This window comes from Megalops cyprinoides, chromosome 9 (genome assembly GCF_013368585.1).
Source record: "Megalops cyprinoides isolate fMegCyp1 chromosome 9, fMegCyp1.pri, whole genome shotgun sequence".
NCBI classification, from domain to species: Eukaryota; Metazoa; Chordata; class Actinopteri; order Elopiformes; family Megalopidae; genus Megalops; species Megalops cyprinoides.
The window spans coordinates 12,798,705-12,826,008 of record NC_050591.1 but is presented as its reverse complement, the minus strand read 5'-3'; the positions used below and the strand labels follow the sequence as shown (position 1 = coordinate 12,826,008).

The window sequence follows — 27,304 nt, the reverse complement described above, 5'->3', positions numbered from 1 at the left end:
TACACCAGAATAAAATTACACTGATATTTCTGTGAGAAACCATTTAATGCTTGATAGAAAGAGGTGCTACAAAAGGTATTGCCAAAAAAACTCACCCATGAAAACGTTATACACCTTAACAGCTTGCCTGGGTATGTTAGTAATAGTAACAAATAGTAAAAGACTTGATTTATGCCTTAAATTGTGTATACCTTGTATAAATGCTGTCAGACAAATATTTAATTCAAATTTACCGAATACTTAATAAGAAAAAATCTTTGTATCTGTAATTCAAATAAAGGAAGGATTGCCAACATATATAAGCTAGTAGCACTCAACAAAAAGATTTAGTGCATCTGAAATGGAGCTCTGGAGCAGTGTGATGGAAGATCAAATGGCACAAACAATGCAGTTCAACAAAATGTAAAATTCATATGTAATATATCGCTGCACCAAGATGCTGACTGAGCTTGTAGAACAAGATTATAGTAAGCTGCTATCTTTGATTGGGAAAGAATCACCAACAACTGCAATCTACCACATTTAGTGCATGAAAGTTCTGATCAGCAAGGTGGACTAGTGGAGCAGCAATGCAAACTGTCAAATCTCTTATGGGTGATCTGTTTTTTTATTTTTTTTTTTTTGTGGGGGTGACTTGTCTTGCAGGGGTTAACTGTACTCCCCACAAACTCCCACGGTCTTTCCGTCCCAGTCAGACGTGGAGAGGCACTTGACAAAGAAGTGGCCCAGGTCAAACTTGGAGATGACGCGCCCCTTCAGCATGTTCTCAGTGACTGTGTACTTCTCGGTTAAGGGGTGGTTATCTGCACAACAACACAGTGTTAAGAGGAGTCCTTCTGAAAGCTTAACACCAAGTGTACATGTTCAATAGAGCGTAGTGTTTTTTGTGATTTTCTTAACTGGATTTTACACAATTTGTCTGGGAATAAAATTACTGTATAAAACATGTAACAGCAACGTACCATCAATACAAATTTGCATGACTGTATTTTTGTGGGTGTGTGCGTGCATGCATGCATGCACTGTGTGTGTGTGTGTGTGTGTGTGTGTGTGTGAGTGAGTGAGCATGCCATTTTCAACTAGCTGTTTCCAGCAAAAGAGGCATGACTTGCACAATACTGGCACAATACTTTTGCAATAAGACATCAGTTTACAGATGTTGATGTTGTCCATTTGTTACAGTCTTGAGTCTTTTTCAAAAATGAAGTCACTAGTATACAGTATATCTGTTGAGATGAATTGTCACTAATCTTGTGACACTAATTGCTTCTAAAATGGCACAACTTTTACTATTAAAATATTCTTGGCCTCAGTTCACAGAGACATTTTACAAAGTTGGTAGAGTACTGCTTTAAGTACACTGCCCATTGCATACATTAAGTACACTGCCCATTGCATACGTAACAGATAGGTGCTATCCGAGGACCCACCAGCAATATGGGGAGGCATCACAGCTACGTAATCCAGCCCAGACTCCTTCAACACCATGTACATCCTGTCATGATCCTCAGTGACGGGCAGGAGGCGGGGGGGCACCTTGGAGCGGTCCCACAGGAGGAAGGCTGGCAGAGGGACAAGGGGTGGACATGTGAGCCATGAACGCTCTAATCAAAACCAGCAGGCCCTACATAACCACAACCTGGCAACCTTATATCAGCTGGCATGCACTGTGGAATCCTGGCTTCTCCTCACAAAACGTTAGACCACTGAGCGTTTGTTAAACCGCTATTCTCTAATGAATGACCAAAAGGTCGTAACACTGGTGGTGAGCTACATACGAAAACACTATGTCTCCAGATTCAAAACATTACATGAACCACTATTTAAAGAAACCCTTTACTTACTCTTTATGAAAGGTGCCTCCAAAGCTTTATGCATACAATCATGGCTTGATTTTAACCATTACTTTGTGTTAAGCATCTTAATTTGACCTGTTTGATAACAACAGTATTTTTGCAAATGGTTGAAATTGTGTCAGGTAGGGCTACACATAATATAATATTGCAATGGGTGTCAGCTGACAAAAAGCTGAAAAGGGCTTTTGCATTTCTAAAACAATCACATGTTTTTATGCCAAAATAAAACAAAGTGGCATCACAGACATGCACATGAGTGTGTTTCTTGACTAGAAATACTGCTTTAAGGGTCTGTCTTAAAATACTGTCTTCAAATGGGAAAGAAAAATAGAAAGCTGTAATTATATCATTCTTCTGGAATCTTTCCACACCGGACATGCAGGCGACCACTTTCCGAATCCCACGAGCTTTCATGGCCTCCAGAATATTCCTGGTTCCTTCAGACATCATGGTGGTGGGACCTGTAGAAATAATCAAACAGAACAATTGAATTTTCCCTATACAGAATACAGGATTGATGATCTGGTCCACTGGATTTTAAATGAAAGTAGTGGAGATTTCTTGTGAAAAAATTAGTATTACATCCTGTGCACAGTGGGGAAAATTAGTTAATTACAAATGCCTTATTGTCAAGGATATATCATTGTGTAATTACTGATGCAAACAAAACGAGTCTTTATAATTATTTATTGGCATGAAAGTATCAAACTTTAGATTTTTACATCAGAATTCATTCATCACACCTACATTGCATCATAATATCATTGACATGGTATACACACACCCGCAAGAAAGGGCATATGTCAAATAGCACCCATATGCACAGATGGATTTTCAGATGGATTTTGAATAGCAAGACCAGACACTTCATACAAGCTCTACATATGAAGGTCAAATGCAGTGTCTCACCCCGGGTGCCAGCCCTCTGTTAAAGTCAGGCGCCCTGTTCACCACCCTCCCCTGGCTACGAATCCAACTCACTCAGGTCATTCCTGGTGCCCAGGATGATGATGACAGCGTCCTGGCCCTCCATCGCCTTCCTCACGTCATCCTTGTTGAGCACATCGCCCACCACCACTCTTGAAGCCTTGTGGTCCGGTGGCAGCCTGGCAGGGTCCCTCACCAGCACTGTCACGTTGTAGCCTTGGAACACGATGGCAAAAGTGCCGTTTCAATGGTAAGAAGCGGCACATTTTACATGTCTTATCCACCCACATGATTCGGATTTAAGTAATTCAGGTGAAATTCCTTGCTCATTGGTACAAGAGAGATCTGCAACCGGGCTTTAAATTAACCGGATGTTTCAATTTACATTGGAGCACTGCATTATCTTAAAAGTTCCCCATTCCTTACAAAAATATGAAAATGTTGACATCCAAAATCCATCTTTTTTGAAAAAAAAAAAAGCAATAAAAGTCTGACATTGTGCATGGGCAACAAGCTGTATACAGGAAAGCTGAACTAAAAGCAGGGTAATTGGGGCAATAGTTACTCTGCTGTGGAGGAAGAGGAATTCAGAAGGAAAGGGGAACAACTACTCAGCATATTTAATTCACATTTGGAAAGAATTTCCACCCCTTAATTCATGACTCTTCCACTCTCACTTCTATGAACTTGTTATTCTGTTCTGGCACCGTATGCTATAATAAAGTGCACAAAGTGCTTACTTTACAATTCAGGGTATTACCCAATATGTAGTAGTAAGGTTCACGGAACATGTTCACTAAAGTTGCCAAAAAATGGTATTCTCAAGCACCTTAGAATAAAAAGGAAAATGTGTTAACAACCTCAGCGACTTGTGTTACAGGTGCGTGTAGAATTCATTTGCCTTATTTAGACTAACATGCAATAATACGCAAACGCAATATCAGAAAGACTTCAGTGTGACCTTTTTATTGTATTAATGCCTTTGTAAGAAAAAATGCTCGAATAATGGGCACGTTAAAATCCTGCGAAGACCACCCTTCCTGGTGAAAACCGATAAAGGACCATCTCTTATCTCCCTCACAGCAATCCACCCTTTCCATCAGTTACTCAGCAGAAAAACACAAGTGCATGACTCAGGGCTTTTGAACAGCTCCCATGAGAGCAGCGCACGGGGGAGAACAAGGCACCTAGCCTATAACCTATCACACTTTACTTCATTTCAAGTATTTTAATTCATGCTTTTAAACAAGCTCCTAAACGAGTCTCTGATATGAACTTCTCAAGGTATATAAAGACCACAAAACAATACAATATATACAAAACAATACAATCAACCCAGGGTTGGTAAATGCATGCGGAAAGCTTAAATGTCAAAATAGAAAGAGTAAAGACACGAAGGCAGTTTCGCATGCATTCATCCAGTGATAAAACTGAATATATCAAATAATAACTCACAATAGCGTAACCGAGTGTAACAGATGAAAGCAAGTCAAACTTATCTCCCTTCAGGAAATGGTAGCTAGAGCTACCGTAGTGCTCCGAGAAACACAGTATTCCCTGTTACCCTGAACGGTTTTACTCTAGAATCACAGAACAAGACAATGACATTGACGTTTCACCTCTTCACTTGTGGAAGCTTGAACTCGTAATGCGACAGGCGTCAATAGTTAGATCAGCTGTTATTGCATCGAACTCTTAATGTTGGCAATGTAACTAAATTACCTTTACATTTCAAACTTTCATTGCAAATTATAGTTCGCCCAACTTCGTATTGCCTACAGGATGGTTACTTCCTTTTCTACACTTCAGAGACAACACTCAAGATAAAACACTTTGTCATTTGCCTATAACCCCATTTTTGTTCTACAGTTGTGTAGCCTGTGTCCTCGGTTCTGATTCATACGGTACCTGCAGCGACTGCCTGTGGTAAGGTCACCAATCCCGTCATTCCTGTAGACCCGAATATAACGACATTCTTGACTGTGCCAGACATGTCTGCAAATTCAGCGGCTGTTACGGGGGAAGAACCAAAACACTACAAAGCAGTCGATCCTTCGTAATAACCGCTTTCACTCACAAGTTGCAAGACATTTGCAACGTGACACGTTCGATAACATTCACGCTGGAAGGAACGCCTCCGATATATAAAAACGGTTTCACTTCCGTGATCAACTCCTCCCTAACCGAGTAACTGAGGCTGTGAGTGGACAGTTTCCTCGTCTGAAGTTGAAAGTCATTTGGTACGTTTTACTCGTTTCATGCTCTTCTGTAAGTCATCCCGTCCAAAAAGAATGAAACGGATCGTAAGGATACCTACATTTGCTTAACTTTAAGGTCTATCGGTGATAGCTTACCGAATTATATTCATTTTGTCACAATTTACATTCAATTTGTTCCATTTTTGCAGCAAAAGGATGCATTAAGGTGCTTTTCTGTTTAACCGTAATTGTATCAATCATCAATGATATCAATTAAAAAGTGGCATGCAAAGAATTGCAACGTGCACTATAACTAGACACAACGCTTGGGCAGAAAAAAAAAACATGTTAGAGGACATTAAAGGATAAAAACATATCAAAGAACACAAGGTAAAAAGACCGAAATGTGTCCGCACCTTTGGTGATTCAATAGGGACTGGGAAAAGTAGACTAGGCTACAGTGGGATACACGTACCCCCCTGTGGAATAGACTTATTGGTTATCTTATTTAAACCGTATCAAGAACTGAATTTTGAGCATGCTGCTTTTGATTGGTTACAGCCAACATAAATCAACACCCTTTTTAAGACTGTACATACATTTCAAAGACACCGAATATATTATTCTTGCAAGTGCAAGAAGCGCTTTTCAGCAAGAAATGCTTTCATATTAAGATAAAATATATTTTATTTTTTCATCGTGTCCTTAATATTCATCAGTTACAGGCTGTGTATGGGTTGCCACAGACCTGGTTCGGTAATGTCCAGTGTTGATCGAGTATTTCCAAGGCCTCAGTGCAACTAATGTGATGATAATCTGTGCACATGTTCAGAAAACTTAATTTTCAATTAATGAAAGTACATATAGAATTTAACTGAAGTTCAATGTGAAGTTACAGCAAATGTATGTGCTGATTGTTGTAGAAAACCAAAATCCCATCCGCTGTGTTAAGGCAGGGTATGTGTGATGTTTTAATTTGGTTCCGTTTGAACATAAAGCCGAAATTAGGTTGAAAATTCCAATAGCTTGACTAAATAAACTAAAGCTTGCAGTATCTAAAGTATAACTGGTAGTCCTCCAAGACTAGTCTGGAATTAGTTTTCAATAGCCGGATTTCTCATACAGCCTACCAACACTGCGCTAATATTCAGAATTAATTGATAGCACCCAACATGTCCATTTTTGGATTGACACGTTTCATGGAGAAAGTGAAATTGGCTTGATTTAATCCGTTGCCATTGCTTGTGTGCAGCACCGGTGTCAGGCATATTGTGCCGTGTTGGGTACCCTAAGGGTAGATCTATATATTGATGTTTATAGCCTAATTAATTTACATAATTATTAGACCGAAATGTTATTTGCTGAATTTGTCATTCTGACCCTGGCTTTACTCTAGCAGCCAATGGAATTAACAGAAATCTTTCTTCCTTTAAAAATCCACTCTGGAAAGATAATTATTTTAACATGTACGTCAAAAACAGATTTATTGTTTTGTTTTAGTTAGCTGGCAAATAAGTGCGCTTCCATTCGAGGTAGAATTGCCCTGTGCAATTGTCATTATCCAATGTCTTCTTCATATCCCCCGCCCCCTTCTCTCTCTCTCTCTCTCTCTCTCTCTCTCTCTCTCTCTGCCGCTCGCTCGCTTTCTCTCCTTCTCCAACGGAGGTAGGATGCTCCGCACCGATGCCGCGTCTCTTGTAGCATTGTTAAAAGCGGAGAGAGAGAGAGCGTGTATCATGTAGACAGGACATCCGAGTACACCGGCTGGTTATCTGATCAAGCATAAAACCGGCAGGGTGCAGAAAAAAAAAAAAACATTTCATATCAACTGCGTATTTACAATCCCCATAAGAATAACCTGCATATCGTTATAACCATCTGCCTGTATAGCCACCAGTATATGTTTGTATTGATTCATTTTTGTGCTGTGCCTGAGGAACCGGGCTCAACGATGCCAGCGAAGAAAGACAGCGGCGAGAGGCTCAATCTGTAGATTTGACTCCACCGTTCATTAGTAAACCGCACAGACGGATTATTTTACGGCGTTTTACCTAGACAAAAGCCCAGCATTGGACTTGGGGGGCGAAGGTAAGATCATTTCAAGTATGCTTCCATTGGCTGAATGCCTTGCCATATCGCATTGAACGTTCATATTGTAGCAATACCCATGGTGTCTATTTTCGTGGGAAATGCAGCGACCGGCCTGCATAGTACTACTGCAGTAATTTCTGGGCTGCATTTCTCGTTGCTTTCAGATCCCCCTTTTTAATTAATACCATTGTGCATTTACATTCGTTATGGATTTTGATTAGCCATTCTGTGTAACCTCCCATTTATGCATTTATTGGCGATGAATGTTAAATGGGACCTAAACCGGGACTGTATGAGAATAGGCCTGTCATCAAATGAGCATATTGATTTAATATATTTAAGGCATTTTCGTTTATTCTTAACCATGCACTATAATTATACATCCCTTCCACGTAATTAGATTAGCTGAAACCATATATTAGTACCACCGTATAAAAAGGCAAATGTCGTGAAAAAATACTTCGTTCTCAAGTTATTTTTTATTATTACAGTCGATTGAGGCGACGGTGGTGAAGCAGTATATTATACAATGCTCTGTCCGTTCATGTTTAAGGACAGACGCATAATTGTTGAACCGGTGATGGACACATAAAATCTAGTATTTGTTCTCAGCTTGAATTTGCTGGAGTGGTCGCACGTTACGGCGCTAGGGTGAATAATGGCATTGAAAATACAGAGTATTTGGTTGTGGTGGTAAAGGCACTGAGAGGCTAAGTTGACGTGTTTGTTTTAGTAGTAATAAGAGCAAACTAGTCTATTCGGGGCATTTCCATATGCTGAGCCCGTGGAACCGTAACCGCCTACGCTTGAATAGGAGGCACTATGTCCCATAGTAATGCAGGACAGCAGTAACCTGAGTGTGTCTTATCACATGCGGTGGGGGTGGTGGCTGCTGAAGCGCGCGCGCGTGTGTGTCTGTGTGTGTGTGTTGTCGGGGGCGGGGGGGTAACATGTGTCATTTTAAGGTTATAGGAATGTAGAGTGGAAAGAATAAAATGGCCTACGTGCGTTGGTATTTTCGGGTGCGGAAGTAGTCTACTGCCAGTCTTCTGCCTAATGAATTGTAAGGGGACGGTTTAATTTTCGGTTTTTAGCATAACCGCATGTTCACTCAAGTATGAACAAATGCGGCGCTTCCCATTGAAGGACTGCAAGGCACTTGGCGAGAATCTCATGTTTTTGTTTCAGATGATGTCTTAAACACAAATTTTGATATAGTGAATGTGCACTAAATGACAACATTGGGGGGGACAAGGCGCCGAGCCCATGATCTGACTGGAAGGGCGTAGCTGCTTGGCTTCATCTCAGTATGGTGATCACAGATGTTTAAGTTCAGCCAAGTGACTGAAATGATCAGCTTCAACGCGGTGGCATGCTGTGACATGAAATCACTGCTGTCCTGGGACGGAAGTGTTTAAAAGTCACGTTCAGACTGCAGTCGCTCCGGTAAATATATTTATGTGGCAAATTCTCCCAGAAGACCACGACATTCAACCGCTATGTAAATGAAAGTCACACTGACATTGACAGCATTTTCAGTTGTATTTGGTAATTATTATGAAAATGAAAAGAAGGCACACATGACACAATCCTCACATCTTACAGGAATGACCAATAGTAAGTGTCCCTGTGCACAGTACTGTAGCTGGAATATTAATATTTGTTGTTGAGTTTTTTTTCACAATGGTAGCAGAGAAGCCATGGCAAGGTTCATCAGGTTCACTCCTGCTGAGGAGGCATCAGAAATTAGTTACCCATCATGGCTGCAGATGGCTGCCATGTTTGATGATGTTGACGGGGCGTTAGTTTGTACCTCAACTTTTGAAACATAGCCGATGTGGCACGGTAATTGCCTTGAATGTAACGATGCTGAGCAGCAATAACGAGGCAGCAGGCCAGACAGCCGGCATTAAAGATGACCTCCCCTAATCCTGGCCCCTGCTCATCTTGACAGTTCGCCTTCTGGGCAGCGGCTCTCACACGCTCATACACAGCTGATCCTCTTGCTGCTGGTTACAAGTGCAAATATTCATACAATTAAAGAGTGTTCCTTATTTATGAACTAACATCTTGCTCCTGTCCTCTTACCACATGTTTTCTAAGGTTAAAAATTGATTACGTATATTCCAAGGTATTCTTCAATTTATTGTATTATCAGTCAAATAATGTATTTATCAAAGCATGTCATTCCACCAAGGTATAAATGAAGACATAAATATAGTCTTCCTTTGCTGCTGTATAAATGATGTTTAATTTACATAGTCACAATCATGCTTACCTATTAAGTTTGATGTGCAAACAGCGACTTGCAAGTTCTGTGAATACTGCCCAAAATGCTGTTCCTTGACATTTATGAATATTCATTTGCATTATTTTTTTTCTGCTTTAAACATTTTGAACACCCCTGAAGCTCTTTTGGAAATTTTTATGCGATGAAGCCAACACTTCAAAAATACCTCTGTCCCTTGAATGTGATATGACAGATAAAACAATTCTAAGTTTGTCTCAAATTGCTTGATACAGATTATTTCATTTTTAAAAAGTTCACTCTTTTATTAACATAGATCTGCAGGTTTGTGTTTTTCCTGGAACAGCTAATTATCTAATGTGTAATGGCGCCTACGGACTGTGAGATTTCAGCAATCTTATAAGTTTAGTGCAAGCCACACTGTGCGACATGGATCTAATAAACTTGGGTACGACATCAAGTTTGATGTATGTAGACTGTATGATGATAACACCTACTGAATCGTAGGCTACGATGCAAGTCAATATACAAGAATAAAATGTCATCAGCGTGCTGCGTCCTTCTTGGTGCGGTTATGATAACAGCTGGAAGGCACATCATACAAGCAAGGCTTCTGCTGCTACAACTCAACAAGATTTTCTTCTTTGTTGGAATCCTAAACATTTCGTTTTGCACGTTTTACCTCCATCTATTACATTTGGGTTTGGCACCAGTTTCATGTTGATCAGTGCGGCATTTCATGCTGCATTCCTGTTGGTTGGTTAGTAGACGTAGGTTGTATCAGCAGTCACATTTTGAGATGGTCATCCTAAATTTTTGACACTGTCAGAATTTTGTCCGAGGCTATCTTTGGTCGCAAGACTGTGACAACGGCCATCTTTGAACCTCTCTCACAGTGTGACGTAGGACCACTGTTTTGGAGCCACATCCAAAGATATCGCCATTTCTTTCACGTTGGTCATCTTTCGTCTGGGACAGCCCAAAATTGCACAGTGTATACCTGCCATTACATAATGGATAGAATGAACAATGCTGTATATGCAATTTTATTGTCATTATTGGCTGGTATTACAATAATCATTGTGGGGTAATTAAACACGTTTTTATTGCCATGGAAGGTGAATAAATAAATAAAGAGGAAGGATACTACATGCACTAAAACAGGGCCTCGACTCTATCTGGTCAACTACGGGAAGAAAGCTAAAAGTCCTCACGTTAATGCGCTGTGGCATCTGTCTTCCCCTAGGCTGATCTTTCTATCTCTGTACTGTATCGGATAAAGTCCCCCTCCACCCCCTCCACCCCTGAAAATAGTGGAGAGAGCTCGTGTGAAGACGTCAATCCATGGCTATTTCTAGACCAGAGCGATCAAAATCAGTACAGAAATATTTTGCCTTATTCAAGTGTGGTGTCCACCTGATATTACCCTTGGATTCTTTTATTAAGGTGAATTATGATGCATTTTTTGGGTGGTGGGGATATTTGTCCAGACCTCAGGAGTACAGCCAGTGAAAAAGGAAGAGTTGTGTAGTTGGTTTTCTCCAAGTAATAGTGTACCAATAACTCTGATGACCATGAAGGTATTTCATAGACCTTGATTGTTCTGACTGTAGTAATAAATCACATTTTGACCATGTGATTTGTCTGTGAGCATACTCTGGCCTACATGTGTGGAGTGTAGGTTAATGAATTTGGCGCAATCAGATGGTTGTTGCTATCTTAGCATGATGCGACCCTCAAACCACTAGTGTAGGATAAGCTTTTTCTTTGTACAGTGGCTACTCGTGGTGGCCAGCAACATGACGCAGATGGTGCACAGATTCTGGACTTTTCACTGGAAGGTTCTGAGTGCATATTCAAAGTCTGTTATACCCTTGAACATGGTATCTCACCTTGTGTTGATTCAGTTATGACCTTGGTAAACGGATGGCCAAGTATGTGTGTAATGCTAACGTATGGCATTTTGAACAGTTGGAACCACGGAAGCAATTCAGGTGTTGTGTCTTGGTCATGGGTGCACCAACCTTGTCGCCATCAGGATTTGAACAGACAGTCCAGAACTCACTCTAGACCTAAGCTCTAATCACTGCTGTATCCTGCTGCCTAGCATAATCTTCTAGACCTCCCTGTAATGTGTGTGTCATATTGAACATCTGAAGTAAACCTCCAATAGGATAGGGATTGGAACCCTCACTTCGAGTTCTTTGTGTACTCATCATTGTAAAGCACCACAGGAGGGTCCAATTAACATCCACACAAGCAGAAAATTAATAATACTCTCTTTAAGGTCCAGATTAACTAGTATCTTGAGATAACACATTTCAAATTGTTGCTCTGCTGAGAAATGTAATGAGGGTTTTAATCAGGATGGGAAAAGTAAAAAAAGAAGTCAGATTCAAATGAGACCTTGTGAAATGTTTGTATAGCATTGTAGAAGCAAACCTTGCAACAAAGTAAAATAAAACACATTGCTATACATTATAATGCACACTATGCATTAGTAGAAATGTGAGTGAAGGAAGGAGGATTCTTATATGTTGGGGACAAAGTCATCACTGGTGTCCTTAGGCTCCATTGGTCATCATATAAGTCCCTCTGTCTTTCAAGAACATGAGCAGCAAAATTAATTGAACAAAGGCTCAGAGTAAAAATCTGACACCCTCCTGCCCTGACGGACCAGACTCAAGGAGCTCTTTACGGTTGTTTTGAATTTCCTCTGCAAGTCGAGCTGCGGAAGAGGTCCTGGCCTGGAATCCCGGACAATCTTGTTTCCCTCAGCTCCCCTTTGCGGGCAGGTGTCATGAATTACTATAGTAAAGCCACCCTTTCCGGAAGCATGTTGGGGGTTGGCGGCAGGGGGGTGGGGGGGGAAGGCTAGGGTTTCGCGCCAAGGCTGTGCGCCAGAGATCAAGATTTATGGTGAGTAACCTGTGAGCAGAGCGCCACGAGCAGCCAGAGAGCAATAATCCAAATGTAAAAATGTTGCGGCGGTGGGGGGAGGGAGGCCCTCTGCTTCCACAAGGGGAAGACAAGCAGGGGCTGGAGACAATCAGGCAAATGGCAAAACGCAGGTGGAGCTCTAAGGGTCCCTGATCAATTGTGGGGGATTCCAGCATCAATTTAATTTTTAAACCTCATTGGACTAAACAGTGATAAGTAAAGTTATTTTGAATTGTCAATGACAGTCGTCTCAGGCACCAAGTTTAACTATGGATGAAAGTGGTGAAGTTTTGTAAGCACTGAACTACAAACTGAGTGCCCACTTTTTTGTAGTCGTTTATGGAAGCCCTTCCAAGAACACTAGATGCAATAACATTTCAAAGATTAAGAGGCCTCTCTTAATCTGTCTCAATATATGACTGTGTTCATAATTCATTCACAATTCATTGTTTAATTTGGCTCATGGATATTTATTACAATTATGCCGGGACAGTAAATGGAGAGACACAGAGACTGAAGTCGTAGGGTGTGACAGACGCTTACAGCCAGCAGAGGATTCAGCCCCTTTGATTGCTCATCAAAGCTGTCTGTAATATGTGGGGAGATGAGAAAGTGATCCTGTTCTGCAGTCTGCCCTGGAATAGCGCTGTCCCTATTGGCCAGGTAGTCACAGCTGTCTGGGAGGAGGGGTGGGGTGTGTGTGTGCGTGAAGTGTGTGTGTGTGTGTGTGTGTGTGTGTGGTGGGGGGGGGGACTCAGTACAGAACTCCAAGCACTGGGGAGCAGCCACAGTCTCACATCAGTCTCCAGGCCTTACTGAAGAGTGAAGGGGAGGGAGAGGGGGAGAGAGAACAGGAGAAAGACAGAAAAGGTGGAACGAGAAAGAGAGAGAAACAGATGAGGAAAACAGGGGGAGTAGAGAGGAGAGAGAAAGGGATGGGGACAGAAAGAGAGCAGAGAGATCGAGTGAGAGGGGGAGGGAGAGAAGAGGGGGGAAGACAGTGCTGATGCACATGCGGGCACATACAGTCTAGCACAGTCAAGCACTCTCTCACATTCACATTCAAACAGACCTACAAACGCGTACACTAAGCCAGATGGAGGTACACTGTGTGTGCATACACACACACATACACACACACACACACAGATTGACTCACATTTCACGCCCCTCTCAGTCCTCTTATTGAAGAATCACCACTAAGCACTAATTTATTTTATTCTATCCTCCTTACATACTTTGATAAATACTCTTTTTTGTTCATTTGACAGATGCTCAAGTCTACAGTGCCATAGACTGTATCATGGCAAGTCACATGAAGTGCTTGTCACAGACCAATATAAACAACATTAGAGGTTTAGAAATGGAAGTAACACATTAGTCATGCTGAAAAATACTATGTAGAGACAAGCCTACAGTCATGAAAGATTTAACATATGCTGAAATATGATCATGAAAGCACCATTGCCTATCATTACATAGATGTAGTGCCTTATGTAACCTATAAGATCTTAAGATCAATGTTGCAGACAACCATACAGGGTAAAAAGTGATCAGATACTGGGGGCATAGGATACATGGGAATATAGTTTGCAGGTCTGCAGCTGTGACTATTGCTGGTGGGTCATTCAACCACTGGAGAGCCTATGAGGAGTCTGGGATGAGCTGAGTTTGGGATATGTGGCCATGGCAAAGAGGAGTTGCCAGAGGACCAGAGGTTTGCTGAAGGACAGGCTTATGGCGAGGTATAATAACAATGAGCTGAAGGAATGTAGGAGCCATAACATTCACTGCCTTTTAGACTGTCACCAAGGTCCTGAATTTTATACACTTTAAGGTGTGATTGGTAACTGGTGAATGGGGATGAGGAGAGGTAGGACGAGACTGAACACCAGCAGAGAAGGTTGAAGTGTTTTGGTTGCACAGACAGAGAGGTAGGAATTATAGTTGGTGAGGTGGGATGGTATAACAGGATGGACTAACACTTGGGTCTAAAAGACCATCAGGATACTTCTTACCTTACTGAGGAAGTGCCTGCCAGGCCAGGTCGTTGATATGATGTTCTCTGTGAAGGGGAGCTTATTGTTCATAGTGACATGGGGGTTCTTACCAGTCTGGGAGGAGAACTATGCTTAGGTGCTGAGCACTATGAAGAGTTCCAGCAGGGCGAGGATTAGCATATATGACTGTATACTGTATATACTACCCAGGCATTATTTTTTTTTCCAGAGTTGAATTCTTGGTGCCCTCCTAAATGGTGATTTTGAGGTGTTGTTGATGTAGCATTGGTTAACCTGATTCATTATGACTTGTTAACCTGATTTCGTTAGTCACTTGTTTCTGGAGTATTCTGATAGCAGTGAAAGCAGCACAGATCTCCTCCGCTGTCTCCCATTCAACGGGCTGCGTGTGTTGTTGGAGTACTGCAAGCAGCATGCGTAGTATCTGTCATACATGAGGAGGCCTCTGGCGAAGTCCTTTGTAGACAGCTGTGCTTGTTTACTCAGGACATTGCATTGCATGTCTGTCGGATGTGAAGGCCATGGGCTGTCACGGAAGATGACACCAGGTGCGGGATGCTGGGAACGCGTTCTTGTGACTCAGGGGCCACTTGCAAGATGACAGGGTCCCTTCCTGCCAAGTTAGAAGCCGGGGGGTGCTGTGACATGTGGAGAAATTGTTGTTATAATGTCACTGTACTGTGACCTCGGTACATTTTCCTCGCCTTCAGAGACAAATTTGTGCTAAGTTAGGAACCGAATGTAGTGCTTTCAAATACAAAGCTCAGAAAAAGGTGTATAGCATACAACAAAACAAACGTTTTTTGAAGGGTTGTAAGGCAGCCATCTTTTGTGTGGATAGGATTATTATACATTACTGGCCTGTTACCTGAAAATGATCTCTTTAACTTTAACATCGTGCTGCTTTTGCTCCTGAACATGTCCATCATGTTGTGATAGACAGTGAATTAACAAGCTCTGGAGTTTCGAACTTTGCATACCACCGTATCCTCATACAGAAAGATGTGTTGGTTATATTTGAGGTTCTTTTCTATTTTGGGGGGCAAAATCATTTCATATCAGGATATCATTATGGAATTACAATAGTCTTTGTGTTGTGCGATTATTATAAGCCAATTTTTATGATTGGAGAAATATAAATGTATTCCAGGATTTGTTCCCAACAATCTATGGAACACCCATAAATAGATTTGTATAGTCAAACCCAAATGAAATGTTAATAATATGGAGGATGCATGCTGAATTTTGTCTGGAAAAATAAGGATGTTGCTCTGGCTAGTACTGTGTATGTATCAGTTTGTATACAGTAAGCAGTAGGGCACATTTCCCAGGGGCAATCTAGTGGGTCTTTGATCTCTTTATGTTTTTGTGTTCCACCCAGGGAAGGGGTTTTCTGATCCAATTATCCAATCAAGCAGCAAATTCAATTAAGTGATTAATTGGCTTCACTAGGTAATCAAGGTCCTGACCAGGACGAAAATACAAAACCACCTGTCCCCCAGGCCACAGTTGCTGACCTCTAAGCTAAGGGGTACATTCTATATCCTAAATGCACATCAATGTGTGTGTATATAGGGGGGAGGAGGGGGGCAGGAATTTCCCACCTCTCTCAGGACATCCTGTTCAGTTGCAGGGAACAGGTGACCAGCCTGACAGCTTGGGAGAAAAATCTGCTTCTCTCCTCTCTTCCACCAAATTTGTTAATGCCCTAGGACGTGCTCTCTACAGCCAGGGGGCACTCTCTGATGGAGATGGAGGCAGAACCCGCAATTACGTGCTGAAATGTGAAATACCAGCCACATGGCTCATTGCACTCTGTCTCCCTGGTCCACACACAAACTATTGCATAAACACTCCCCTCTTCTTGTAAAGGGGTACAAGTAGAAGAAGAGCAGAAATCTTGAGATCCTAAGAAAGAAATTGGATTTTAAGTAGTTCCTAGAGATGGTGAGAGAAAATGTAGTACTCTTAATATGACATTCAGTGATGCTTTTAATTTGAAGAGTTGCACCCAGTTATTTGCCCCCATTTGAAACAAAAAAAAAATCTGCTTAATGATGGCCTCGTTCTTGTAATTTGTAGTTGTCTTTTGATGTTTCTTTATTTTTTTTGATTCCCTCCCATTTGAAATTGATTTTTTGAAGACATTTGACTCTCCCCATTTGAAAAAAAAACAACAAAAAAAACAAAAAAACAGATTTGCACATGTCCTGAGGTGATGTACAAATGTCTCTCTCTGTTCTTTCCTGACTGTGAGGGTATTTTGACATTTGTTTTTGCATTGTTTCTCCTCGCGAAGCTGCCTCCCAATATTTACAGCTGTTACTGTCCGCCGAGCTCTCACATGCAATTTGTTTATTTATTTCCATTTGAGAGTGAATGGCCATGAAGTGGAGAGCCATAAATCCTTTTCTTCTTCACAGCCAAATGGCCTCAGTCAGAGGTTCATTGCTTATATGTCTGGCCTGTACCTTTGTATACGAAAAAAGAGAACAAAGAAGAGAATTCGGCAATGATGTATCAGTGGGCCATCATGGTCAACACATTACATCTTTTATCTTTAAATGAAAAAATAATCTATTTTCATTTAAATTTTGTTTTCACTATAAAAATGCTACACCTACCACGGACATATCAGAACTGGGATGCATAATAGATTTCTATCGCCAGCATGTCTGAATAGTTTGATAGTAACAATGAACAGCATTTATACAGCACCTTTCATGGTTTTCAAGACACTGCATAGTTACGGGGAGTGGAGTGAGGACCTTCAGCCTATGTTTAGCTCCTATCTCACTGGTGTGTGGCAGTCATTGTGCACAAGAACATTCACCTGATGTGGGGAGGGAGTAATTTATTTAACCATTTAAAATGGGGGATGATTGGATGGCTAGATTATGAGAATATCATGGGGAATTTGCCAGGACTCCAGGGAGCCATGCTACACTTTGTAATTTCTACCATGGGATCTTCAGTAAGCACAATAAGACCCATGGTTTATATATAATTGAAAAGATGGCACCTCCTACAGGCACGGCGGCAATATCATTGCACTGCATAGTTAGTTTTTTATTTGGTCCAAACAGAAGACTGCCCCCTGCTGGTTCATTAACACCACATGTTCAGTTCAGAAGTTCCGCTTAGTTTCAGGTGTCAGGCAGAAGAAAGCTACAGGTTGGTATTGCTGCTAGTGTAACAAATTATGGGGTGACCTGCCTCCATTTTTAACATAATTTCACCATTACAGGAACTGTGTAAGAGGGGATACCAAAATTGGTATTTATGTGTGTTTGAGCACGTACTAAATTCTCAATCTGTTGAGTTAGGTTCTATGTAAATATTCTCTGTGCCATACACAGTCAGTTCAATCATACAGTTTTGTTTTGTGCAGACGGCTGGTTATGAAGTGGACATGTATTTCTTGGCAGTGAGGCTGTATTATATTGGAATGTTTAAGTCTTCTTGTATCAAAGGCATGCTATTCACTTGTAAGGATGATGTTCTCAAAATGTTGTAATGATATTACGGAAACGTGAGAAGAGCACTATTGTGTGTAAGGCAGGGTACCACTAGCTTTCCCTGTGATCGGCAGGGGAGCACCTCCATGAAGCTACAGGGCCCTCAGGAGAGGAGAGGAGAGGAGAGAGGAGCAGTCACCAGCCCAACTGCAGTCCGCCCACCATGGCGGCTTTTGTCCATGTAGCAGACACGTGTGCAGCTTATTCAACAGCATTTGTCATATATCCGCAGTCAGCATTTCTCAAAGAGCAGGGGCCTTTTTTCCAAGATTTTCTTTATAACTGTCTACCTCGCAGGCGTTTTTTTTTTTTTTTTTTTGGTGCTGAATAAGTGCATCACCATGACACCATGACAATTTGAATTCTTACAGCATTCACTTCAGCGGGGCCACTTATGGTTGATCCTGAAGGGGTGCTGCTCAGCCGGTTTCCCCCGCTCTCTTTAAAGCAACAGCACTCTGTACCGGGAACAGGAGCTAAATCGGTCCAATCAAGACAATGATTAGTTTAATTAGCTGGTTAAGTGCCTGCCTAGAACATAAGCCTGCTGATAGGGCAGCCCTCCAGGACCGGGGTCGAGTAGCGCTGTATTATACATGTTTGTGTGTTTTGTGCATACATTTGTGTGTGTATGTTTGTAGCACGTGTGTGCATGCGTGTATGTCTGTATGTACACTCGGTGCATGCATTTAATTGCCTTTTCTGAAAGATACCCCGAGCTTTGTGTTCTGGGAGCGCCGAGGTGGGGGAGGGGAGGAAAGAGGCAGAGAGTGGGGGAAACGAGGGTGCATGGATGGGGGAGGGGGAGACCTTGAAGCTCAGTGTGTTTTGTGAAGAGGGTGGCAGATAAATCGGGGGCCTCTGGAATTAGGTGGGGAGGGGGCTCAGGCCGGGGGGGGGGGGGGGGGGGGGGGTGGTTGGAACATCGGTGGAGGGCTGGAAGGCTCACAGGAAGAGGAATGGGTAGGAGGTGAGGAGTGTTTACCACCATTAAAGTGTAATGCAACATTACAAATGTTATGTATTTATAGCAACAAGGGGGTAATTTAAAGAGAGGGCTCTTATTCTGTTTAGATGTATAGTCTGAAATGACTGGAACTGCTGCACTGCAATCCTGCCTCACTGGTGACAGAGCAACGCCCAAAGGGCTTTTTGAGGCTCTGCCCTCCACACGGATTTTTAAACAGTGTTTTATGGGGGAACAGCGCAAAGCAGTTAATTATGATAGGGTGTCAGGGCCCAGTGGGTTGTGGGTTCTACTCCCATCTGGGATGCTGCGGCATTGCAAACTGCTCCCAAGATGCAGCTGTTAAAGTGGGTCACCTAAATGCTTGTGAAATGTTTAGCATTCTAAGTCATTTGATATTATTGTTATATAATCTGAAGGGTTGCTGCTTTCTGTCATCTTTCTTAGAATGTTCAAGGCATGTATTTAAGAATACTTGCAGATACCAGTGACACTGCGTCTTGATGGTTTTACTCATTTGAGGGTCAGATTGCTGCAGGTTTTTTTGGGGCCCGAGCGGTGTGTACATGTGTTCTGTTCACAGAAGTGTGCGTGTGTGTGTGTTTGCGTGCCCGCGCGCACGAGTGTGTGTGTGTGTGTGTTTCACTTGTAAGTCGCTTTGGATAAAAGCGTCTGCCAAATGAATAAATGTAAATGTGTGTGTGTTTCTATGGTCTGAGAGTTATGATTATGTACATGGCAAGATACAGTATATGATGGTGATGCTGATGATATATTGATGTAGGCTAACACAGAGTGTGTGTTCTTGGTCTCCTCCCATGTCAATATGAGGCCATTTTCCATAGGGTCAGTGGCCACAGCCCTGATGTGACATGGTGCACTTATGCCTTTGTCCTCCCTGCAGGGCGACAGGGGAACAGCCGCCATGGCCAATGCCTCCACGGACCTGGACAACGCGGAGGCCCAGCGGCAGCTCAACAACAACAACCGTCCGGCCAGCACTGGACCCACCTGGGACACGGACAGCACCAGCGCCAAGCTCTTCGAGTGTTCCCGTATCAAGGCTCTGGCAGGTGGGCTACTGAGGAGAGCTCATACTACCGGTCATCCAGGCATCAGTGTCACCTTCACTATTGCGTGTACACACACACACACATACACACACATACACAGAAATGGACAAATGCATGTGCATGAGATCACCAGTATACCAGTACACCAGTATTTGAGATAAAGAGCTGTAGCCAAAGAGGTAGTAGGGGGAGTGGAATCTTGACCTTCATGAAGGCTGCAGCTTTAAGGCAGCACATTAGACTGCTCAACCACACTAGCATAGAGGTGTAAGTGAGTGCTGCTAAGCTCTTCAGTAAGGTGCTTTGTGTATTGTAATTAAATATCATATACATATATATGATATATGTAGCTGTATGTACCACTTTTGCTGAAATCTGGTAAAAAGCCAGGACAGGACACGAGACCTGCATTGCATTGCATAAATAGGCCCAAGGCTAAACCTTGCCCTTATTATATCAGTATTTGGCAATGGGGTTCAGAGGTCCAGTTTGTGGATTCTTATAAATACCTGCACATCCCATCTTATCATTCTGTCAGTTCTTATGCCTGCTTATAGGTCACTCTGAATGGAGGGAGTGGGGAGAAAACTACAAAAATAATGAAGTAAAAGTAGGTGATTGTGTTTCCCTCCAGCTAAACTATGCAAACTACATAATTTCATGTATATCATTGTTGGATTCTTTAAAACAGCAGCTTGGGCATCAACACAGGTGTCAGGAAATATGGAGTAGTTAATTAATTAATAACAGGCAAAGGATATCCAGTCACTATTTCACATTTCACAACTCAATAAAGCTTAATTTGCAATTTCATGAAATGTGAATTCTGTGATTTGTGCTTATGTGCATATGCTTATTATGTCCTAGTGTGACTGTGATTCAATGCTATTTATAGCATATTCAGAAATGGGTAATTTATCAAAGGATAAGTGACTTGGAATTTGGTTAGAGCTGCAACTGAAATGGAGAAATGAAGAATGACGGAACAAAAATGTCACCCTATGTTGTGGCTAATATACAGTACATTTCTCCTTGTACTGTGGTTAATATTGGAAGTTCAAATTCCAGATTTCAGTTGATGGAACACCTCTTTGCAAATCAGTGACTATTCCCAAAGTGTGCTTCTTATGATAATTGTGTAGCTTGTATGATAATTCTGGATGACCTCAATTTGATGGTCTTCTGTCACAAACCATATATTGTCATTGTGAGAGTTTCAAACTTGTATGGCATAAAGACCTACAGTATATCTCCCATAACAGCATACTACATTAGCTGTTTTTGCTGATTCAGTGGGGGTGACATCATTTTTTTCTAACCAGCACTTTCTACCTCATTGTGATTGATTTGAGGGATTTGGGGGAGGCTTGGGGTCAATTTGGGGGTGGCTTTTGAACAGGGGTGTCAGTTCCTTTAACTGGAGTGTGTTCTCTCGCCCAGATGAAAGAGATGCTGTCCAGAAGAAGACCTTCACCAAGTGGGTCAACTCCCACCTGGCGCGGGTGTCCTGCCGCATCGCCGACCTGTACAATGACCTGCGGGATGGCTACATGCTGACCAGGCTTCTGGAGGTCCTGTCTGGAGAGCTACTGGTTTGTACCTCTGCCTTTCCCAGAAATGTACCACTTACTTTCACATCTGTGGAAATTCTGCATGGAAACGTGGTTTAACAGGGAAAGTCGTATGCACATCTGGTGCATGATGTCTCATTCGCAACGTTCAAGATGAAAAAACACCAAGAGGTGAAGAAGAAACTGTCCCTGACAACTTTTATCTCAGTTTGCTCTTCTGTTCATGAATAATGGTTGTCTTACAGAGCAACAAGTCAGTGTTCTAGCATTGGCCGATTTTAGCCATAGAACATTATCAGGAGCTGTAACTTTACCTTCAGTTATGGAAATTTAATATTTTAAGAATATTGTCACAATGTTTGATGTTCACCCAACACTACTGTAAATTATATCATTGCACTGTTTTGTGTGGTTTAGTTACATAGATGCAATATTGCGTGTGCTGTGATGCAACAAGAGCATTGTAACAACCACAGATTAATTATTTGTTTCAGTCCAATACAATACTTTTCATGGATGAAAAATGCATGCAAAGAGCACAACACTTTGAGACTCATTCTAGGCCTTTTTCCTAAGGTAGAATAGGGAACACATGCTATTACTCTAAGAAGAATAATTAGTGAAGACAGTATGCACATATTATGGAATGTCTGTGAGCACAGGATTGTCATCAAAAATGATGTTTTATTATATTGTTTTTGAATATTAGTGTGTGTTTACTGACTAACACCACCCTCAAAAAGGGCCTTCTAGCAAAAAGCAAAAAGAGGACCCTTTCCTAATAGAGCACTTCAATTGACTGTAAGATTTCAACTTTTCAGTCCTAACTAGCTTGACAAATTCCAATTTCACAGCTCCTAATCGAATGACTTCTGAGGCCTAGCTGTGTGTTTGCTTGACGGATGGCCGCACTGTAAGACAGTGCATTTTTATGGCAAGATACATTTGCAAATTAACTCCATGTGCGTATCTGAGGCAACATGCTGTGGCCAATTACTGTAATGGTGATTGGCAATGAGAGATTTATTCTATGGGACACTTATTTTCCTTGTTTCTATCCACGGTCCTCCCCGCCGGCGCTCCTCCAGCCCAGACCCACGAGGGGCCGGATGAGGATCCACTGCCTGGAGAATGTGGACAAGGCCCTGCAGTTCCTCAAGGAGCAGAGGGTCCACCTGGAGAATGTGGGCTCCCACGACATTGTGGACGGCAACCACCGTCTCACCCTGGGCCTCATCTGGACCATCATCCTCCGCTTCCAGGTAAGCGTCTGGACCTTCTGTTTCTTGCAGGGATGTCTGTGTGCTGGGAATGGGTAGGGGCAGGTGTGGCCTTCAGCGGTTGGTGTGTCTGTCTGTTTTTGGTGCGTCAGGACCTCACATCAGTTCAGACCTGGACTAATTTGTTGGAGTTGTTAATCTCATAGTGACTGAAATCACCCATTATTCCAGTTACTGGACTGAAAAGTTTGTGCAGGGGACTGGAGGACTAGTAGAGCAACTGGATTTTTAATGATCGGTTTGATTCCAATGTGTTTGCTTTAGTGTTTTTTGTACAAAAAGGTAAGTCCACATTGCTTCAGTAAATATCCAGCTTGATCAAAAGGTCACACCTGTAAGCTTCAAACTGTAAGCTTTGTGAGACTCCCTGGATAAGGACTCCTATTCAAATGAATAATGTGACGTGCAATGCAATGGAAACTGTGACCCTGGAGGACCAGTGCTACCAGTGTGAAAATAGCACTGCAGTTATAGCAAGGGAGTGATGCCAACACATGGTCCAGGACACAGCAGTTTTTTTGTGCTTCTTTTACACATGAGTTTCAAGCCACAGAGCTTGACTTCAAAGAAAACGTCATATTTATACTGCACAGAGACAAAGACAGTGGAGCTTGCTTTTGTTTTCCTCGCTGAGTAGTTATTTTGAGAAGGGAGTGTAGCCTCTGGATCCAACCAGGTCACCTTTTAGAGCTCTTTAATGACAGCCTCAGTGACAGTCAAAACACATACTGCACAAGCGCTGGCACTTTGCCACTATACTTTCTCAAAAAGAGGGATACATGACAAACCTGAAGGGGATCTTTATGTGGTCCTCTCTAGTAGGTGGCCTGCATTTGTAAGAGTGGGAGGCTTTGTGTCCTTGTGCAAAATTTGTAATCGCGTTTTGATTTCCACAAAGCTCTACCATCGCCGGCTTTGTAGCTTTGTCTACAGAGACGTAGTGAAAGAAACTGACTCACCTCCGCTGACGCATGGGGGTATCATATTCTGCGGGACACGACAAAAGAGGGATTTATAAATAAGTCGAAGTTTCCGCGTGGGGGAGCGCGAATCATGGCGCGCTGCGACGGCGTGACGTTGCCCGGCGACGCCGGAAAGCCACTCCCGCTTCGGCCTTCACACTCGGAGCGGGAGCAAGGGCACAGCGTCCATCACATGAGCGCGTGTTCTGGGGCCACGCCGGATGTGACAACCGACGTGACAACCGGAAACAAAGTGGCGGGTGTGTGAGTAGTGCGATTTCCTATTGCCTTCTCCTCAGTGAGGCCGCCGGTTCACACGGGATCGAGTTTGCGGTGCGTTATATTGACGATCGCGATTTTTGAAGCGCGGCATGGGAATGAGGGATGGAACCGGCATTGGGGGAGGATTGGCGGGGGGGGGGGGGGGGGGGGGGGGGGTACATGGAGGAGAGCTCCCCAGCTGGTGTCATCTTTCAATCTCTCTCCTTACCCTGCTCCAGTTGTTTGCAGGTTAGCTGGGGCTTTCTTGGCTGCCGTCCATCCTCAGCCCTGGAGCCAGTGAGTCGATGGCCTTTTCAATTTTTCATGCGGTGAAAGAGAAGGAGCGGGCTATTGGACACGTGCTGTAGGGAGCAGGGTGGTACCCTGCGTGGAGTGCAGCGCCTGTTTCCTTCCCCGTCAGTCCGCTGCTCTTCCTCTCCACCGAGCCTCGTCCCCTCTCCTCCCTCTCGAATGATCCCTCTGTCCCTCTCATTTCTCTCCCTCCATCTCCCTCTCAGTGTGCATCCTCTGCTGTTCCTTTGGTCCTTTGCTCTCTCACCCTGTCCCACCCTCCCCCTTCCTCCCTCTCTCTCTCCCTCTTGCTCTGTCAGAGTTTACTTTGCTCAGTCAGCAGGTATGGCACTAGCCACTGCAGCAGACACACCAGGAATGTGGAGGAAAAAGGATAGAGCTGACAGAGGTAGTGAATGAGAGGAGTAGGTGAGAGGGAAATGTGAGTCACAAGGTCGCTCCTGCTGGAGTTTGGTGAGAAGCCCTCATAATGCTAGACAGGCAGGGAAATGGCCCTGTGTTTGCTGTAATGCAATGGTAATACTGATGCCTCCTGTGTTTATCAGTAGTAGGCAATAATTGCAACAATAATGGTAACAAAAACAGACATCCTTAGTAACATCATTATTGTGATTGCTGTTTTAGTTCCCATCATGGTCAGCCTCATTGTTATCATCAGATGGCAGTATGGTTTATTGATGACAGTACTGGACTTTGACTGTTAGGGTCTTGGGTTTCAAACTCAGGTCGGAAACGGGTATTATACTCTTGAGCAAAGTATCTTTCCTGAATTACTGCACTAAATCTTTTGCTGTATAAGTGGGTTACAAAAATATGTAAGTCTCCCAGGAAAATAAGCAACAATAATACCTGAGCAACAGTGGCCTAGGCTGATGAAGCATTTGTGTTGCACATGAATACACAGCCCACTGCTTAGCACCAGTTTCCTATCCCTAATGAACTTCTGCAGTCCATTTTCCAAGTGAGGTTAGTCATTTAGTCATTCCTTCTCCCTTACGACAGGTAACGTTACAAAGCCTTCAGAGATTGCAAAAGGAATCACCCATTTTTAGTACTGAAATGCTCAGCTTGCATTTTGTACATGTGCCAGACAGAGTGTAGAATTCCTTCATCTTCAAGCTACACAATGCCTGCTGATGGTTGTTCTCAGAGATCTTTTGGAAACCGTCTGTGTTGCAGTTTTGGGTAGAGGTCAGTTGGAGGAGGCTTACCCATCTATTAGATGCATCATATCAGAGTGACGTGATTGGGCGAATGGCTGTCAGGGTCGATGATGTTACCATGTGTACATCGCGACTGTCACGGCTCTGTGGCTCCAGACCGCGCGTGGTGGTCACAGTTTCGATGTGTGAAGAAATGGTAGAGACTCATGAATAATGGGTATGACTAAAGTGCACATCTGTGATCCTTGTGCACACGTGTGAACATCATTCTGTGATTAAAAATGGGCTTACTGTTACTTACAGTTCTATAAATATAGCATGAGTTGGTTCAAGTAAACAATGTGTGAGGATGGACCTTGAGCATAAAAATGTTATAGAAGCTATTGATGTTTCTATTGTATGTAGTCAGCAAAAATGTCAATATGCATTGTTCTTCATATATGCAATAGTGTATAAACAGAGATATTATACAATATGTACATATCCTTTGGTTGGCCACAGGGGGCACACACATGCCTATGTTGCATTTCAGTGTGTGCTGTGGCTCTTGAGTGATTGTGTGTCTCACTGAAGATCAAATGAGTTTTGTAGCAGGAACCCCACAAAGGCTAAATAGCTGGATTTTGGTTACAGCTGGAAATGGATCTCGGAACATCGCTTTCATATGTGACCCTGGGGTATGAGGCCCAGTTCCTGTGTTGGCCCTTACCAAAGATTAGCTTGTTCATTCCCACTAGAGGGATCAGCCCCTGGTGAATCTTGTCCTCGTGGGCAATGCTTTTGGATCATGGAAATGGCCCCCTTAATGGCTTTTTCTCGTAGATCCAGGTGATCAAGATTGAGACAGAAGATAACAGGGAAACACGCTCAGCCAAAGATGCCCTTCTCCTCTGGTGTCAGATGAAAACAGCAGGGTGAGTCTAGTGTCTGAAATCTTGGAAATGCGGACAGCTTTTCAGTGTTCTAAGTGCAGAATATTTCAATGGCCCCCAGTTGGTCCCTTTTAAAAACTAACATTTCAGAACACAAAATGCAAAATATCTATCAAAGTACTTGAAAATATTGGCATGATGTTATTCCGTGCAAAATGCTGTAGATGCTGTATACTGTGCTGTAGATTCTGAAATATTCTATATGCCTGCTGTATTGATGTGTAAGAGTGTCAATCATTTATATATTTAAAATATAAGAGTTTCATGTTTTTTTTTTTTCATAATTCTATATGATATTAGTCGTACTATGAGCCTTCAGTTATCTGGCCAAGTCTAGCCCACCAAAAGTCAGATTTGTTGCCCTTGATATAGTTGGGCATAGTTGGCCCAGAACATAGATACAGTAGACGCAGTAATGTGGGCTACCTAATTCATTCTGGAAAGAGTTTGGCTTACTGTGGCACAAATCGGATATTCATGGTTCATCCTGTTGGTGTTGCCTACCCATGATAGGATTATCTTTCTGAACCACAGCCAGTTACTTTCCTGCCTTTTCCCACCCTTGCCCAAAGGCTTGTGTGACTAACAGGACAAAAAAAAAAAAAAAAACAATCAGAGACCTCATGGAACATGGACAGCCAGATGCTAACAACAAGCCCCTGTCCAAATGAAGGTGACTGTAGGGCGGGGCATGTTGTTTGGATAATTGATTCTTGAGTCTTTCGTTCACATGTTCATGATGCATTACCTCAGCAACAGTAGGAATACTGTCCACTTTTTTGAGCATACTATTCGTCTGAAGAAATTCATACATTTTGTGCATCTCAACGATGTGGTGAATTCTGTATGTGTTATGTGGATCCACAGGTACCCTGAGGTAAACATCCAGAACTTCACCACCTGCTGGAAGGATGGCCTGGCCTTCAACGCTCTCATTCACAGACACAGGTAATTTTGTGCAGAGAATGGTGCCATGCAAAGAGT

At 42.7% G+C, this 27,304-nt stretch overlaps 2 protein-coding genes across 2 annotated transcripts in view; one reads left to right on the top strand and one right to left on the bottom strand.

The window, feature by feature from the left end:
* Positions 1–37: 37 nt before the first annotated feature.
* blvrb (biliverdin reductase B) lies at positions 38–4,903 on the bottom strand. Its single transcript, XM_036537034.1, has 5 exons — positions 4,692–4,903; positions 2,838–2,999; positions 2,228–2,317; positions 1,431–1,562; positions 38–803 (listed from the first exon to the last, which is right to left on the bottom strand). The coding sequence occupies exons 1-5, from the start codon at positions 4,774–4,776 to the stop codon at positions 649–651; spliced, it is 624 nt and encodes a 207-aa protein (XP_036392927.1). The 5' UTR covers positions 4,777–4,903; the 3' UTR covers positions 38–648.
* A 1,735-nt stretch (positions 4,904–6,638) lies between these two features.
* Positions 6,639–27,304, top strand: part of LOC118782680 (spectrin beta chain, non-erythrocytic 4-like) — a 75,948-nt gene continuing 55,282 nt past the window's right edge. Inside the window, exons 1-6 of the mRNA XM_036536128.1 lie at positions 6,639–7,069; positions 19,671–19,839; positions 21,280–21,431; positions 22,499–22,672; positions 26,211–26,302; positions 27,188–27,268. Coding sequence (XP_036392021.1) covers positions 19,692–19,839; positions 21,280–21,431; positions 22,499–22,672; positions 26,211–26,302; positions 27,188–27,268 — 647 coding nt within the window. The 5' untranslated portion in view covers positions 6,639–7,069; positions 19,671–19,691. The remainder of the gene's footprint in view (positions 7,070–19,670; positions 19,840–21,279; positions 21,432–22,498; positions 22,673–26,210; positions 26,303–27,187; positions 27,269–27,304) is intronic.